At 30.9% G+C, this 19,274-nt stretch overlaps 1 protein-coding gene across 2 annotated transcripts in view; it reads right to left on the bottom strand.

The window, feature by feature from the left end:
* LOC125048939 (serine/arginine repetitive matrix protein 1-like) overlaps window positions 1–19,274 on the bottom strand; it is a 112,736-nt gene that overhangs the window by 89,198 nt on the left and 4,264 nt on the right. The window contains exon 2 of one of the 2 annotated variants that reach the window (XM_047647916.1): window positions 11,970–12,069. In XM_047647916.1, the coding sequence (XP_047503872.1) occupies window positions 11,970–12,050 (81 nt within the window). In that variant the 5' untranslated portion in view covers window positions 12,051–12,069. Of the gene's footprint in view, window positions 1–10,961; window positions 11,047–11,969; window positions 12,070–19,274 lie in introns of those variants that run through there. The other variant, XM_047647915.1, reaches the window with a different exon arrangement.

The following is a 19,274-nucleotide window of genomic DNA, read 5'->3' as shown; positions in this document are numbered from 1 at the left end:
CATTTTCTTTTGGCACCTCTATAATATTTATTAGGGCTGGCTATATTTTGCGAAAGAAAACAAAGGTGTCCGCGTTCTAACCGAAACAGGAGGAATTGTTATTCTTTGGATTCTTCAATTTCATATTTTATTTAATTTTATACCTCACAGGATCAAACCAGAAATTTTTTGCTCTGTAAAGAGACTTAATTTTGTATGTCAAAATAACCAATGTTAGTACGAAGAAGCTTATTTTTTAAAGTATTTCAAACAAAGACCAAAAACCTTAATTTTCAAACACAAAATATCTCACTTTACTTTTACACGCTTTTTACGTTGTAACTATTAGATTATAGATCTATATTTTTGCTATTTTATTTATTTTTACTAATCAATGATTTTAAGTTATTGAAATAAAATTGAAATTATCTAGCTTGCATACAACCGATTTAAAATACCACATAGAACATAGAACAGGAAGATATAGAAAGCGCACTTTATACTTCCGTTCTGTCGAATCTTTCAATTTTTTTTATATTACACTAAAAACTTAATCTTTTGAATAAGGTATGAAAACGTATAAACAACCCTAAATGCAAGAGGCGCATGAGTATTCCACTAGTTACGCGGCCACTTCCGGTGTGTCGCACGCGCACGACATGTGCGATTCATATCAAAAAGCTATCAATTTTATATCTTCACATACCATAAATCGTAAACTAATTAATTTTATGGTATTGGCTCTATTTAGATTGGAGTAAAATTTAAAAATAATCCAGGTAACGACAACAAGAAAATTTATTTGTAAAATATATATTTTTTTCTATAACTGGGGGGAAACGGGCAGGAGGCTCACCAGATGTTAAGTAATACCACCGCCCATAAACACTCACATGGTAAGAGGGATCGCAAGTGCGTTGCCGGCTTGTTTAGAATTGGTATACTCTTTTCGTGACCCTAAGCAAAATTGGTTTGGAAATACTTCGGTGGGCAGCTGGTTCTTCATAGTGGTGGTTCGGGGCAAAAACTGCCGTAAAACGCTTACGAACGACGGACGTCGAGGTGATAAGGGTGGAATTTAGTATTATGCCTCGACGTCCGATGATGAAACTGCAGGTATTAATCCGAACAACTCCTCTGAACACTCTCCGTGGTAAATGCGGTAGAAGATGCAGTGAGACCCCACATCTCTATGCAAATACTAATACTTATTGTAAAATATACTTTCTTTAATTACAATACGGTATTTAGAATTTAGAAAATTATATTATTATAAACTTATTTATATATAATAGTAAAACTTTAGTCCTTTAAAAAATATACAAGATATTAAATAGCATACATTATCTAAATATTTGTAATTAAAAATAGTTAAGAATGTGTTTTCTCTCTGCGAATTTCAACTCGATAGTTCAGTGAAGCAAAACAAAAGAAAATAAAACGCATTCCATTGAATAAAATTGACTTTTAGAAAATATTACAATTATTATTATTATTCTGCTATTTATTTAAAGTACCTATATAATGAATGTGGATTATGGTTTCAATATTCGAACTAATAACTGTAAATTGTTTCATACTAAAATAATTAATAAAAATTAAAAATAAAACAATTATTTTATGAATGCCAATGTGATTATCTACTAATTATTAATGTTTTAACTATCTAAGATTACTACACTAAAATAGTGGTTGGCAGAGACTGATTACTTAATTGATACGAGACTATTTCACACAAAAAATATTGTTTATGTAAATATAAGTACGTGTGTTATATCGCCGTGGCTTATTGCTAAGTATGTCTTCCGTAAGTCAACTTATCTCGCAGCGTAAGCAAGCACGTCTCAAGTCTGCATCTTACCCGAAGTATTTTTTTTTATATAATAGGGGGGCAAACGAGCTTGTGGGACGACCAAAAGGTGCAGTCTTTGTGGCCCATAGACACCCATTTTTAGTGGGTGCGTTGCCGGCCTTTGAGGGAGGAGTACACTCGATTTTTAAATACGAGTATATGAAATACGATTAATTTCCTAAGAAAAAATTATGATTGATTGATATATATACATATGACTTGTGAAACAAATGGAGAACTGTATTTATCCTGTTGTTGGGTCCAAGGAATTCATATAATAGCTATTGTATATTATTTTTTAACTGCGGTATTTGATCTAGAAATACTGTGCGCTTAATTATAATGTTAATAGTCGTGAGATAAGGTGTGAGCACGTGTCAAATTGGCCGCGCCCTTGTGCAATGACCAGTGCAGCATGACGCAAGGCCGCCCGTGGGCATTGTGATGCGCTCATGACAAATTGTGCTCATGCCCAATTGGGTCACGGCTATGGTTATTGTATTATATTGATTTATAATTTAATTTAAAATAGTTTAATTTATTTTCGTCCATTGAATTTATTACCGATTTTTTCGCTTCAAGTTAGAAGTTTCGCCAGAAACAAAACCCAGAACCTATTAGCTTTACTCAAGTGTTCGCCCACTGAGCCATATTTTGAAACCTTGCTTCGTATCATTTATACCGTAGGTAAAGACATAACAAATTATTGTTACGGCACCAGGACTGTATCACCTACTATTCTGTAGACATATATAGTTTGTATATTACTCATTTAATTAGCAAGGGTCTGATACAAAGAGCCTTTAGACCTTGCATTCAACCCCGATTTGCTTCTGGCTATCTACCTATCTCCATTGCCCATCAATATCGAATGGCTTACTTTAGAACAATAGCATCATACTACCGCTAAATCAGGCTGAAACAGCAAAAACATTCACCGAATTTTAGGTCTTATGACTAACTACATAACGGTAGATATCGTATAATGTTTTTGTCATAACTGAGTCCGTGGGTGTATTATTTAGTCGCTAAAATGGTGTATCACCTTGTAGGTCGAATACAATGGACTGTATCAAGTAAATATCTTGTTCTAGTAGATTTAATGAACCCTGCATGTATAGTAAATCATTTGCATGTTATGATAATTATATTACCTTAACGTATTATGATGGTGACAGCTTTTTAAGGCTTCTTACTAAATGTTATATGTATGTTATTTTGCGCAACCTCAAATATTATTCTAAGATTGGTTTTTGTTTTGGTCGCGTCATAATTTATAGGTTTCTAGATTCTTACAATTAATGACCACTAATAGGCGACGATCGCAAAACGTCGTGAAGCGCATCGCATCTGCCCCTACTACTACACTACTTCCTAGCGATCACGACCGCTCTGTCAAGAGTGCACCGAATAGGAAGAAGAAGATTCTTACAATATTATTCATATCGAATTATTTTCTACTTAAGGTTCAAGGTTCACACTAAGTTTATAATGCAAGTGGTGTAAGAAATACAAGTATCTATAATTATATTTTAATATCTTTGGATGATTATCCACTTTTTAAAACGTAATTAGGTTGTCCACATATTAAGAATTAGTGATTGATTTCATAAATTACATGTTATGATAATTATATTACCTTAAAGTATTTTATGATGGTGACAGCTTTTTAAGGCTACTAAAGGTATACATATATGTATGTTGCTTTATGCAACCTCAAATATTATTCTAAGATTGGTTTTTGTTTTTGTCGCGTCATAATTTCTATTTTATTAGTTATTAGATTGTTATTTATTTATATTATGGAATACTTCTGTTAAAGAGAACCTACCACGCAAAATGACATTATCAAGTCACACATTGGGCTCTATACTTAAATCGTCAACTCAAATCGTCTTTGGATCAGAATAATCTTAAATAATTCTTAAAGAATCTTAAATAATCTTAAAGAATCTTAAAGAATCGTAAAAAATCTTAAAGAATCTTAAAGAATCTTAAAGAATCTTAAAGAATCTTAAAGAATCTTAAAGAATCTTATAGAATCTTAAATAATCTTAAAGAATATACTTTTTTAAACTACCAGTAATATAAAAACATAAACAATATTCACAAGAATGTATGTAATGTCCCTTAGCTGTCCGCCCAGTTCTTAAGATATTGCATTAGTCTCATTTGCAAAACCATTTACAAAAAGGTCACTCCAAATATAGCGAGTAGATTACCAAAATGACTAGGAGCCTATATTTATGACGGAGGTCAACTGTATCTAAAAATCTGACATTTCAAAACAATATGCTACTAATAGCAATCATTTTGAAAAGAATTTAAAGCGACGATGGTTCTATTTCTTGAATTACGAAACAATTGATCTTGTTAATAATATATTTTGACGTACAGTTATTTCTTCAGTACACAAATCTAAATCTGTTTTTATACCAACTATTCTTACAATAAAAAACATTTAAGTGAGTTAGTACAGTTACACTAAAGTGTCTTTGTCGCATTTTAAAAAGAAAACAGCAACAACAAATTTTTAGTACACTGTTTCTAGAAACATTAACTTACTAATAAGGAAAACATGTGTGCAATTAAAGTATTAATTTTAATGCGTTAGGAAACTATAAACATTAATATTCATTAACTATGTATCAGTTGTAACAGGAAAAAAATAATTTTTAAGTTACGACAATTCCTGCCATTAATAGTAAAAAAGCGTATTAATTTTTATATCAAATCAAAATACTAGTTTAATTGCCCAATATTAAATCGTAATTATACGTATATTATCATTCCCTAGTATTATTGACACGGGAATGAAACGAATTCAATTATGAAATCCTTATACAAGTAATATATAAAAGGCCAGCAACGCACTCGCGAGCCCTGTGGCATTGAGAGTGTCCATGGGCAGTATCACTTAACATCAGGTGAGCCTCCTGGCCACCCCTGTTCTATAAATAAAATAATAATGTGACACTGTCACTTTCTACCCAAAATAATCTTTTCTGACCTGAATCGTAGATTCTTTGTCATGTTTTACGACATGTCGTTCGAAGATATGTCTTCAGGGTTAACTCTTGAATAACCAAACACTGCTAAACAATATATAATAATTTAAATCTCCCGGAAAATCATTATCTAATTGCCTCACAATAGAATTTCTAGTAAACATTTCACGCTCGCTGTTAACCACTGACGATTTAATATGCAAAATGATTGCATAACGCTAGGAAGCTGTTTACTTAGATGTTACAAGACTTTTCTAAGACAATTCATTTCACACCTTGATAGGTTAATTATTTATAAGAGATAAAAGATTAACATTCACTAATACATGCATGAAAACGTTTTACTACTTTTATTATAGGTTCCTAGATTCTTACAATATTATTAATATCCAATTATTGAAGTGAAACTTCTTTATCGGCGTTGGAAAAAAAATTACACACATTTGTCACATTTTTCGGTTACGCGCCATCTTTTTCTTGTCCCTACCACAGTTGATCCGAAGAGATTCGAAGCCATTAGTAACAAAAATAAAAATGTGTGCGTGTACTATATATAATAACGATAACAATGATAGTAATACTAATAATTCTATTACAATTAATGAAATTATGTAATAATCTCAGTACTACATAGTAGTACAGTAATAAGTTAAAGTGAAATAATTGTATTTGTATTCATGTCTATGATAATAAAAGCCTTTTGTTAAACTTTATCTAATTTAACTTTATTTAACCAATTTCTGTAAAGTTGGATATAGTAGATCATTTTTCGAAAAATAAGGTCATAAAGAAGTTTCACTTCTTACGTGTGTACACCTAGTACACGCACACATTTTTTTTCTTATAATGGTTCAAGGTTTATAAATGCATGTGGTGTAAGAAATACAAGTATCTATAATTATATTTTAATATATTTGTGTGATTATCCACTTTTTAAAACGTAATTAGGTGTCCACATATTAAGAATTAGTGATTGATTTCATCATTGAATTAGCCCAATAAAAAAGAACTTAACCCACTTCGTCAGTTACTTAAACTTGCATCATTAATTGATCACTTAACTTGACATTCCACAGTAAATTACTAACAATTAATGAGGTTCTGCTTGAATAAACATTGCTAAAACACTTGACACAAAAATAGTAATTTCGTAATAGGTTCTATTATGTTTTTCAAGCTAATGGAATACATTTTAGTAGGGAAGAACTAATGTAGGAGTTTTTACGCTTGCATATTATGATATGAAATAAAAAACTTTATATTAAACTAGGTTTAAATATATAAAAATATTTATTGCATACATACGAGTACATAGCACGGGTACGATGTTTTATTGTATGTAGACTGATTTTTAATTTCAAATATTTTTGTCGTTGATTTTATAATATATTTCTAATAACACTTATACAATGTTTAAACAAAAAGTATTTGTATCCGTCTATTACATTATTTATGCTACGATTAAAGGAGACAAATTCGCTGATCTTTAGCTAAGGAGCTCATTCTTATGACTTTATCTCTTCGAACTACCAGAGGAAACAGTAAGTTGGAGGTAGTCACAAACTATTATGAAAAACAGAAACGCAGAAATAAAACAAACTCCGCCTTGGCCTCAGATTTCTTTTGTTTTTTATACTTTTTTGTTTTCCTTATAGGGAAGTTGGTGATCAGTCTTCTGTGTTGGGTAAGCGATGTTTTCCTTAACAATAAGAGTGTGAATCGAGTCAAGTCCATTGATTCGCAGCTGTGATACGACTACTCGACCTTATGGTTGAGAATCACCTGTCAAGCCACTAAGATAACACTGCTCAAAACACGCAAAAATGTTTTATAAATAGGTATAGGATACAGCTTGTTTATGTTCCTTTTTACACGCTTTATATTAGCTTCACCTGTATGTATGTATGGATGTATGTATGTATGCATGTATGTATGTATGTAACCGACTCCTTCGGACTCGATTTTGACCCACTTTTAACGGACAGATTTAATTCAAACTTTGCGCACCTGTCAAAGATCGATGACAATGCAATAATCCGAAAAAAAAATTAAAAAAATTAAAAAAAATTAACTAAAAAATAAAATAAATATAGTTAAAAAAAACTAAAAAACACGCTTTTAAAGCACATCAAACTAAAAGTGAAAAAATATTCCTAATTTAGGCTGAAAATGGTAATGAACAAAAAATTTTTAAAAATAAATATAGTTTTTTTAAACTATATTTATTTTATTTCTTTTAAGATTATTAAACACGCATTATAAAGCAGTACACAATACAAAGCCTTATTCTTCAAAAGCGTATATAAAATCATAGAAATGGAGAGTAACTGGCCCATTGACCGCCTAACCCTTTACTCAAGGTTGTTGTGACAAGTCATTATTCCATAGTTATTCAATAAAGATTTCTGAACCTGAATTTGGACATTGATTTATTACGGTTTTTGTGTAATGTCAAATGTATTTTAATATAACAAAAAACAGTACTCAATTTGTTGTAGCTTACCGTATTCTGATTGTATTATTAAATAAAACCGGAAAAAATAGTATACAAACGTATTATTAATATAAAACATACTTAATAGAGTTCATGTCATGTGTTCGTGTAAAGCGAAAGCTATGAGGTAAATATGTTTTTGTTTTAAATAAATTCCATGAAATCTCCGTAAAAAATTCATAATATATATTATACAACATATTTTCTGTGGCTCGATTTAGACACAATATCAGGACCAAAAATGGAAGTCATTCAACATTAGCAATACGAATACGATCTTGAATGACAAAGAATGAATTTTCCTTGAATGATTTTGGTCTCAAATCATTCTTATATGACCTGAGACCAAATATCAGAACAATATAGCGTGACTTAAATCGATCGCTTTGTTATACGATTAATTAATCAAATAGTCTACACACGCACAGTATGAACGATTTTCTAGTTTTATTAATAAAACTATACGTATTGTGCGCTTATGCAAATATTGTATTCTATTAAAAGTAATTAAGTCAGCAGAATGTTTGTTTAATTGACGATGTTGCGTGATCATATATATATATATTTACTGTAATAAAATCGACGTGTTATTATGTGTTTCATTGGTAACTTTGTAACGCTGTTTAAAAATAACAAATAAAAATTAAAACGAGATAAATGAAAATTTAATTGAAATAGTGCAGTGTAGAAGTAAAAATTTATGTTTTTAATGCAATCAATAGTATGTGTAATGAACACTGCATAAAGTGTGCAATCCCTGAAGTTGTTGGTTTGAACCCCGGCTATGCACTAATTCATGTTTCAAGTAAAGGAAGACATTGTGATAAAACAGATTTTTCGTAAATTGACTAATCGATTTTCCTTTACAGGAAAATGTATACTTATAAGGGACTGTGTAGCATTGGAAAATATATACTAACAAGTTCAACCATTTTTTTTTTAAATATCAGAAATAGAAATTCACGTAGTTTAAGTTCGATTAATTTATTTTTTGCAACAGATAAGTATTAAGTTTCTGAAAAATGCTTCTGTTATAAAAATGTAATCTTAGAAGGAGCACCGTCATTTGTACTTATTATCAATCAATCAAACGTTACCGGATATTAAAAACTGGCCTAGAGGTATCGTATTGCTGCTTCTGTTCATTTTTCATTGAAGTGTCAAAAAAGCAGTATTGTGTGAATTTTATTTGTAGTCTGTAGACTACAGACTACAAAAAACGTAAAAAAAATCTAAATTTATAAACTGTGGTTATACTATTTCATTATGTCTAGAGTCATGGGTCATCTATTAGCGCGCATGATTTGTTATTTTATCGAATAATCTTGAAAATAACGCTTGAACAAAACTATATTTAAAAAGATTCCAAAGGCTACAAATACATTTAGGCTATAGGGGGATAAGTATACATTTTATGTATATAAGATATATGTATGTTGGCATATCATTAAACAGCTTCAGAGGATGTGTTTTTGTGATTGACCTGTATAATTGGGTAAAGAAGGCACCTTGAAGGCGCGGAGAGCGTGTCCCTGAATCTTTGATACGTGATACGAATTAGTCAAGCATGAGCCTCTTGTTTCAAACTATATTATGAAGCAGCGTTTAACTGATACGTCTTAATTACACTGTAAAATTAAAATACTGACCGTCCATAGTTTTGCCAGTGTTTACTTATAAGTGATATTTAGGCAGTAGAATCTTGGATGACCGGCCTGGCCTACCCGGGACTGTCTCAGTGTCTACATTTATCAAGTGATATTTTTCTGTGCCTATGTTTTTCAACCAGTGAGAGTTACGCAATACGTATAACCAGAAGAAACTTTAGGTACAATTACCGGCGGAACAATAATTGTTTCGTCTTGCCAGACGGTCTGTCAATATAAAAATATATGTATTTGTGTGACAGAAATATCTGTTTTTATGGCTGATTATATTTCTTATTAAAGTCATTCACGATCTGAAAATGAAATTGTCAACACGCACTTTTTTAGATATGTTATAAAAATTGGATATTTATAAAGATATACACAAACAAGGATGTCATAACGCAAGGTCGAAATAAAACGTCAATATTATGTCATAACACGGACAAAATGGATGAATAAATCTACATATTAATAGCATATGAGGGCTGAGATCTTTATTGTTTCCTTTTAAAATATTTCTAGAAATATTTTAAGCGATTAGTCTCACATATTAAGTGTGTTCGTATTATTTTCAATGGCTTATATGTTTTTATTTTTAAATGATTGGACTATTTTAAGCGGTTAAAAATTCGAATGGTATAAAAAGTTTTCTTTAGCATTTGCATACTAGCGCCTTTGTTTTAAGTTGGTACTTAAATTCAAACCAAGTCCGACGAGAGTTAAGAATCATAGTAGACTACTTCATGATGTAAGTTAAAGGCGAAAAAGATATCAAATTAGAAAAATACAAGCTCTATTTACAAAATAATTCCCATAAACTTAGAAAAAGATAATTTCCGAACTAGTAAATACATATAAAATATTCATATCAATTTTAAACTCGTTTTCGGAAGAAAACGACTTATCATAAAACATACAGGAATCTGAGGCCAAGAACGAGAGATTCCACAGACTTTTTTGTGCTTTTGATAGCCAGTACTATCTGTCACTTACTTGTGAAAAATGTCATTTATATAATGACTAAAATAAAGCGTTGTATAAAAAGGTATTGCGAACAGTAGGCATTAACATAAACTCCCACGCAGCTACTGATCTATTCACAAACTGTCACTGCGGTTTGCGTAACCCTGATCAATGAATTACTTAATCTTAGTAAAGTGTGAGAACTGAAAAATATATATACGTAACTATTAGACTTTAGATTAATTTGTTCTCTGTGTACACACGTCACGCCTTTTGTGTACATATTTTATATTCAAAATTACCGTAAGGCTTTAAATAAATCATTTATCCTATTAAATCTAATAATATATTTTGCTTGCTAAGGAAAGAAGTTATATAAGGTTTGGTGCGTTAATATAAGTTATGCTATATAAATATTTCTTGATAAAACAAAGAATCTATAGTAAATTGTAATTGTAATCGGTTATCCGCTAATTAAATGCATATTAGTAGTCTAACTTTGCGTGGTGGGAGTGAATTCGTGTTCGTTTTAGGACTACTAAAAGTAAAATAGTAGAGAATTTTAAAGCTACTAAACATCTCATGCCCCTACAGCTTCACTAACTTGCTATTGAATAATAATAATTATTATTGTCGTCAATATTACGTATAGTTTGCAGTTTATTAGTTATTCTTTAAGATATGGAAGTTGTACAAACCACTAGACTAAATCTCACGTAAGGAAAATCTTTAAAATTATCTCTACGATGTGACAAGGCACCTGTGACCATGCCATAGAGTCATATTCGTATCGTAATTGGATTAAATGTCAATAGTTAAAGACAATTTAACATAACCGTTTCAATAAAATATACCTTAATGTAAATATCAATTTCATTATTGCACTATTGTATAAAATTGGTAGCTAAATCGTAAGTCGTGAGCGATAAAGCGATTGTGCTAAAGCCGATAAATACAAGGTTTATTTTAATAGGCACGGTAATTCGTACAACCGTAGCCAAACACTGAATAAATACCAAATACACTTAGCACTAGAGCACTTTCACATCAAACTCTTAAACGACACTCGTTTTCGCGAAGTGAAGAGACCGCGCGTGTCTGTTAACTGCAGTACACTAGAATACACTAATAAAGTATTGTATGCAAGTAATTGTACTATCCGCTAGCCTCAACATTTTCCATTCACAATAGCTGCAATTGATACAGGATTTTTAAATACAAAAACGTGTAAATAACGAAGGTGAAATACGTTATGTATTTATTACATAACTAAATACCAATTATTTTTATGTTATATCTAATCTATAAGTTAGCTTGGCGCAGGTTAAAATATGAAGATTTTGCAGTTTTAGGGTTTTATGTCGAATGATCTCTAAGCAGGGATTTACAGAAAATTCATTCTTAAATATATAAGGAATAAAATGTATAGCCTTTTCTTTCTGTAACATTTACAGTTTTACACACTTTGTGAAAACTAAAAATAAAATATTCGCAATAGCTTTGTCGTGTTGAAATAATCTTTAATCTATTTAATAGTAGAGTAATTTGCTAGCGGTATTTAATTACCATTCACCTTTACCGTACTATTGTAGTTCAGTTAAATGACGATGTCAACACTTTTATGACTTTTGTTTATACAACTAGTTCTAGTATTTTGTTATAACGTTAACTATATTGAGTGTTCTGATACCAGCTTAATCATTACCGTTACACTACTATTAGCGTTGAATTCCGCTAATAATTACCAGGTCACCAGATAAATGATAGTAAAAAAATTAAGTAATAATATATCATAAATATAAAAAATTTACGTTACTGCTAATAACTATTTGTATAATTAAATGAACTTAAACGGATCATTATTGTCAAAAGATTATTTATTGGAAACATTTAGATACCGTAAATTTACCATTTTTTTAAATAATTCCACGAATAAAAATATTCGCAAGCAAATGGCACAGAAGCACAGAGTTGTCTTTGCCCACATGAAGTACGTCTAGAATCTATAAACAATGTACACTTACAGTAGCTACAGCATCTTCAAATGAGGCGGGTTGTACTGGGGACACGGAGATGGTGTCCCTTTCTAATGCTGAGCTCGGCATTTCAGCACATCACCGGTTCCTGAAATACAACGTCATTAATATAAGAAATGAGTAAATAGAACAGAATTGTTTTTTGTCAGTTTGGGGATGTTCAAAGCTTATCTTCGAAACGCGTTTGATTAATTCATCGGTCATGAAGATTTTTCGCGGTTTTCAACAGCTCGGAGCAACAATTAATTTATTTAAAATTATTTTACTATCATTATGCCATATGTTAATAAGTTGTAAAATTTAAAAAAATACACATGGCAGCTAGCTGGATTATCAGTTGATTTTGCAAACAAGGGTTTGAAAAACACGCGGGCACCTGGTACGAGTAGTATGTATTTAGGAAGCATACGTGCTTTGGGATTTAAGCTAAATAAAGTAAAGCCTACGCAGAAGTGCCCAAGCATGGGACAAAACAAAAAACCAAGTGATCTTCGTTTGTCTTGGTTAATTTTTGGTGTGACTTCAGATGACCTTAATTTCTTAAGACGAAGTAATAAACACGTGAATCTTATCACATAGTTGATAAAACAACATTTCCGGTTACAATCGATTCAAAAATCGTTGCGCCGAACCTTTTTTTACCAAAATTTAATGCCAAATTTTGTTAGACTATCACAACAACAATTATTATGTGTCATAGAAATTAAATTAGAATGGTATACATAAAAACAGACGTTAAAATTAATATTTTTTTAAGAACATAACATTTTCAATTTATTGTTAAATAAACAAGAATAAAAAGTGTTGCCAGCAACGGGAATTTTTATCGCTAAAAAAATCTTGTTGGCAACCAGAATGAATAAATAAAGATATTGATATGGTTGGTTTTTCTGTAGATATAAAATAATAATAAATTTCCTTAAATGTATGGTTATATCATTGCATTTGGCATTCAGATCAAGCCCACTATCGACAACTTTATTGCCTGACAATGGAAACTAAGAAATATTTACACGAAATGGTTCATTGTTTACTTAGTACAGTGACCTTCACGTGACCACAATACATGGTGTCGCAAAATGACATAGAAACGCTTGTATGGGAATCTGTTGCCTAATATAGGACATAGAAATCTTTATTTTAGAAGCACTACCGATAAATTTAAACGCAAATACGCAACGCATCTGATATTATTTGGTTCATACACATAATTTCCGATAGAAAGCTTTAATTAAATATTAAAAAATCTGCTTGTCCTATTCTTAATTAAATTATTATTTTCGCACTGACGGTATTAAGATTTTGAACTTCGAACACAGGACAATAAAATTTCACTTTGAATATTAAAGCAACCAATCTTTACAGATACTATTAGGTATTTTATTATTTTAAAATTGATTTTAATATATAATAAATATTACGAATAACAAATAATTATTCCAAGATAAAGTTGAATGAAATACCATTAATCCCCATCACAATATAAAGTCACGATGTTAAATGAATGTTAATGATGAATAATAATAATAATTGAAAACTATCGAACAATCTACTTAAAACATTTTTTTTATATTTGACTAAACAAAACTTAACTTGAGGAACTCTCCGTGGGCGTATTTGGAACTAAAAATAGCAGAAAGAAAACTGCATCGAAACTTTCTTGGTAGACTGACGACTACAATCATTACTATAATATTATATTCCTATTAGCCTAATTACATGTTTTTGAAGTTATGCTTCTTTAGGCGCGCTATGAAAAATTGATGAGAGTGAAATTTTACGATGCGCGCGCACCGTGACAAAAAATTAACTGAATGAAGTTGCCCACGGAAGATGCTACGGCATTGGACATAATTTAAAAACAACATTCGAATAATAATAGAATTGATGTTACACTTAATGGAAGAGAATAATAATAAATATTTATTTATTTAATTTTTCAAATGTAAACTGAACTTTATTGACTATAATGACTCCTTTTCCAGTCTTTGATTATTTAATTGTAATTAATTATTTGCATGCAATAAAATTCTATTTTTAATAATGCCAAAGAAGTATAACTTCCTACGCGCGTACATAAGTACACGCACCCTTTTTTTAAACCTATAGGCAATAGTAACGGCATTTGTAGTGCCACTTCAAATGTTCCAATTTATATCAAGTACTAAACTGGCATAGTAGGAACTGTACGATCATTTGTGAAGGCAAAACACTTGCCTATTTTGCATTAATCACTTCACGTTTTGATTTTATCAAAATAAGAAGCACTTGCTTCACATAAAAATGATTTTAAAGTCTGATAATGACGTGCCAACCATACGTTTGATGAGTCAATTGGCCTTCAACAAGAATGGAAACTTGTATATAGAATAAGGTAGCAGAGGAATACTTTCCTTTATTCAGGCTCACCAAAAACTTAAAGCTTTCGCATATTTTTCATTGTTTATTGACATACTTTTATATACCTACGTACAAATTATTATATATTACGTTCATAAGTGTACAAAACATTTGATTTGATAAGATACCAATAAAAATTACTTATATAATACGACCAAGATTCCGTGGTTAAAAATAAATATATTTAGAAAAAAGCATTTTTTTTTTTTCAAATTTCAAACTAAATTTTAACTAATATGAGTATGTAAATTTGTTTAGGACCTAGTTTTGTCTATTTTACATACATTTCATAACTGTAAAACCAAAAAGTATTACCACACCCCGTCGTAACAAAATTAAGCTCCATGAAAAAGTACCTACAATATATCTATTAAATTAATTCTACAATAATCATAAGCAAGCATTAATTTACTAATAAATATTGACTGCTAATATAAAAGAAGACACAAACATTTTAGTTAATACTAAAATTAAATAGAAAGACATTCAAAATTAAACTTAAGACTACTGTTGGAATAATCTCTAAGAATTTATTGACCCTACTGGTTAATACTTTGTAACATGCGTAGGAGTTTTGACGCAACTTCAGTTCACTACAGTAGTTGCACCAAGAGTTTGACACAGCAATAAACTCTAATATCTGTGTAAAATGTGGATGAAAATTTTACGTGCAATTTTATACAAGTTTATGCGATCTTTATTATTTAATAGGTTGTAACAGTGAGCTACAGTAGCAATAGTAAAGTAAAGTAAAGTAAAAAAATCATTTAATCATATAGGTAACGTAATGTACACTTATGACTCGTCAGTAAAGAAATACATATTAATGCTTCTAATTTTACATTTACTGCCAGTTCCCAAATCAAGGGCGTAGAACGGAAGAGAAGAACTGGCAATAAACTCTCCGCCACTCATTTTAATCGCCATTTTTTTTTACACAACGTTTGTAAGGAGCTGCAACCAGTACACCTAGCAGTTGTCCTACCTTTTGGTAATAAAATGTATTGTTGGTATCACCACCAAAGAAGTATGAGAAAGGATTTTAGAGATCAAGAGCAATCATCTCATTGTTAGTTCACATTCTTTCCAAATCTCGTAAAACTAAGTAGGTATCAGATTTTGCCCCGATGAATTATTCAAACAGCATCGCGGGAACAATGGAGTTTTATGGATTCGATATTTATAGCTCGTAAGGAAAAAACGTGAAAACCCAAGCTGTTTTCTTTCTTTATTGGAAATTATGAATACGTTATTTCTTAAATAGATTTGCAACCATTCTTATTTGATTCTCTAAATTGTCGAAGATATTTGTTTTGTTAGTTTTAACCGCACAAAAATGCGTAAGGATTTTCATAGGAACAATAATATGTAGTTTTAGATTTGTTAGAACAGGAGTCACGGGAACAAAAGTCAAATAATATCATTTGTGTATTGAATTAAAACCATATGAAATTTATAAACAAACGTTTACAAAGGCTGCAAGAAATTATAATTTTGCAAAACTTTTCTAAATTTTTTCCGTAACAGAACAATGTTCTAGAAATAAAGTACCTAGTATAAGCTAACAAATGACTTCAAGCAAACAACGTTGATTCAGCCAATGTAGGTGTGGCTATACGTGACTTGTGATACTATCCTTTATCTTAAGGCTTAAGAGGAAGTAAAGGCACGTGGAATTATGTAGGTATACTTCAGATTTCTAAGATAGTCGTGAGAGCTTCATTCATAAGCAAGCCGATTAACAAACAAAAGCTCCTATATCGGTGATAATAATTTTGAACCAACTTCATAAAAACCAATTGTAAGCAGTTTTGGCCTAGTGGCTTCAGCGTGCGACTCTCATACCTGAGGTCGTAGGTTCGATCCCCAGCTGTGCACCAATGGACTTTCTTTCTATGTGCGCATTTAACATTTGCTCTAACGGTGAAGGAAAACATCGTGAGGAAACCGACATTTCTTAGACCGAAAAAGTCGACGGCGTGTGTCATGCACAGGAGGCTGATCACCTAATTGCCTATTAGATTGAAAAAAAATGATCATGAAATAGATTCACAAATCTGAGTCCCAGACCTAAAGAGATTGTAGCATCGCTGATTTTTTTTTCATAAAAACCAAACTAGATCAATTTATTTTCGTATTATTTTATAGATAAACGCACAAAGTACAAGTAATTCTTAATACCTTTTTAAATCTTAATTTAGATTATAGTACTGATATTTAATTTTATTTAAACTAATAGCCATTTAACTTAACACAGCTGTATGTGTTTTTAATTATATATTTCCTTCGTAAAAAAAGTAAACCTCTGAGATATATGGACGATGCTATCTTTATCAAATTACTATTCTTAACAAATTATGTGATACCCTGTATAGTAAAGTGACATATTGTATGAATAATTCAATAAATCTGCGGTTCACACCACAAATTATTGTTATTCATACGATGTCACTCAACTATGGCCTTAAATCTCGGTCAAGTTCTTTGCACCGGGCGTCGACATGATTAATTTTAGCCTTAAGCTTTTTGCGACAACTTTTTATAATAGTTTCCTCCCTGTCAGGGTTATCTTTGGATGACCATATGGTCACATATAAAAGTTATTTTTTAAATATATGTGTAACATAAAATCAAGCTAAATGTAATTGCAGAGTAGATAAATGTACATGAAGTATATGTAACGTTATATGCAAAAGTTTTGTACGTTACAATATATCAGTTTGTTATTTAGTACATGTATGACCATAAATGAATATAAAAGGTACTAAAATTACAATTAATTTATAAGTTATAAAGTGTATGGGGCAGTGTTACGTAAGCAGATTGCAATTAATATCCCCGCCCCCTTCCTCTTGTCAGCGTTAGCAAAGCTCTCAAAAATATTAATACATAAACGAGTACGAAAACGATAATACATTTCATTTTCAAGCATAGATAATGTGTGGTTAATATTTGTAAAAAAATAAATAATTACTGTTGACGTAATCACCAAAGAAAAATCGGAGACCCCCATATAGTGCTTATATAAAAACTTGAACAGGGGATGCATAAAATTATACAAGAAAATATAACATCACAAATTTTACACACATACACATACCCATCAATTATATTAGAACATAAGCCAGCTAGCAAGGGAAAAATTAAACAAGCAATATAATATAATAATAACTGAAGAAAGTAATAATAACTAAAACTGAATAGAAACTTAAAACTATTTAAGAACATAAACAAAGCTACGGTAATTTGGAAAATTGTTGTAAAATATATCAATATTTTCATCAATGTTAGTAATTAAGTTGTAAAAGCGACATAGCCTATTCACTGGAGCGAGCCGTAGGTACGTCTAGAAGACTATTAGTTCTAGTAACTCTAGGGTTACAAAGAAAAGATATGACCATTACAAAATATTTTGGGAATGAGACGAAGTTAATTACATACGACTAAGAATTTTTACAATACGTACCCATAATAATAAGAAAATTTAAAAAAGAAGGAGAGGTTTGTAGTTCACTTTTTTCCGTTAAGTTACCTGTGCTATTGAAATTATTTAATCAATTTACATGATCATAGACCTCTACCACAATTTAAAGAATTCAAAACGTATATCATCATGCTTTGAGAGCGGTCTTTGACTATAGAATCGTATTATTGGTTATTAATGTTGACTCATCTTTAATTATAAAGAAAACAATGTTCAATCGATGGTAAAAAATACGAAGCATGACATTCTGAATCATCGGTAAAGCCGGGTAACTTGGCAGATATTATTTATAGTCAAAAAATTTCCAATAGCGTAATAATTTATTTACATTGTATTGAGGTAATTATTTTATTGCTTATACAATACAAAAACTAAAATTACAAACAGTACTAAGATCCGTAAAGTCCTCCCTCCGTACTGGTTTAATAAACTGGTAGAAAGACGTCGGTGTATTATTTTAACATAATAAATCCAAAGCAACGTCAGTATCTGTATACCAGGTAGCTTTAAAGGTATATACTTACCTAAATGTCATCGCTTAGAAATTAGTTTATATTTACTTACTATTTACTATTGCGCCTTAACTTAATTGATAGCAAAGTTGCATTGCCATTTATTGCAAACTATGAAATAACTTGTCTTTATTAAAGACAGTTGTCTTTCCATATACATAACTTCAAGATCATGTTTCGAATTCCAGCAAATAAGACGAAGAGGCTGAGACAAAAACCGTCCGAAATTACATGTCAGAGGATCATTTTTCATACAAGTTTTTATAGAACATCGCTAACATAAGGAGCTATTTTTCGATTAATTAATTACTTTAATCTTGAATGTACAACATGTCGAAAATATTTGCATGAAATCTTAAAGCACCCGGTTGTGTACCACCCTCTAGGCCGGCAACGCACCCACTATAATATGGGTCTGCGATAGCTGCCTTTTATGGCTGTCCCGTAGACTCATTTTCCCCTCCATCATATAAAAAAAATACTTGACAGTCTCATGCTTGAGCTACACATGGGTCACTACATGAATAATAGCTGTTATCGAAATCTCGTGTCTGACGCTCTCTTTTAAGTACGAAAGATAGCTCAACTAAACAAGATTTCATTTTAATTTTAAAGTTTTTCATAGTTCTCGTTTATTTGATGAAATTTGTACTAAACCCAGTCGTCTCAAGGTTTTAGTCAACTCTATTCGTGCTGTGAATTATACTTTGTCAACGATGCGTCCACGTCACGTGTACAAGGTTCAAGGCACTTCAAGGCGTTGGTACAATGTCGAGAATATTTTTTACTTATGCCTAGTGTTGGTTAAGTTTTTAATAGTTCAATTAATATTTAGTTTACGCCAGTATCACAGTTTTTAAAGAAGAGACACCGGATTTAATGGCGGGCGCCTGAACA

The sequence above is a fragment of the Pieris napi genome, chromosome 4 (assembly GCF_905475465.1).
Source record: "Pieris napi chromosome 4, ilPieNapi1.2, whole genome shotgun sequence".
Taxonomy (NCBI): domain Eukaryota; kingdom Metazoa; phylum Arthropoda; class Insecta; order Lepidoptera; family Pieridae; genus Pieris; species Pieris napi.
The sequence above is the reverse complement of the archived record's forward strand: the minus strand, read 5'-3'. Positions and strand labels throughout refer to the sequence as shown.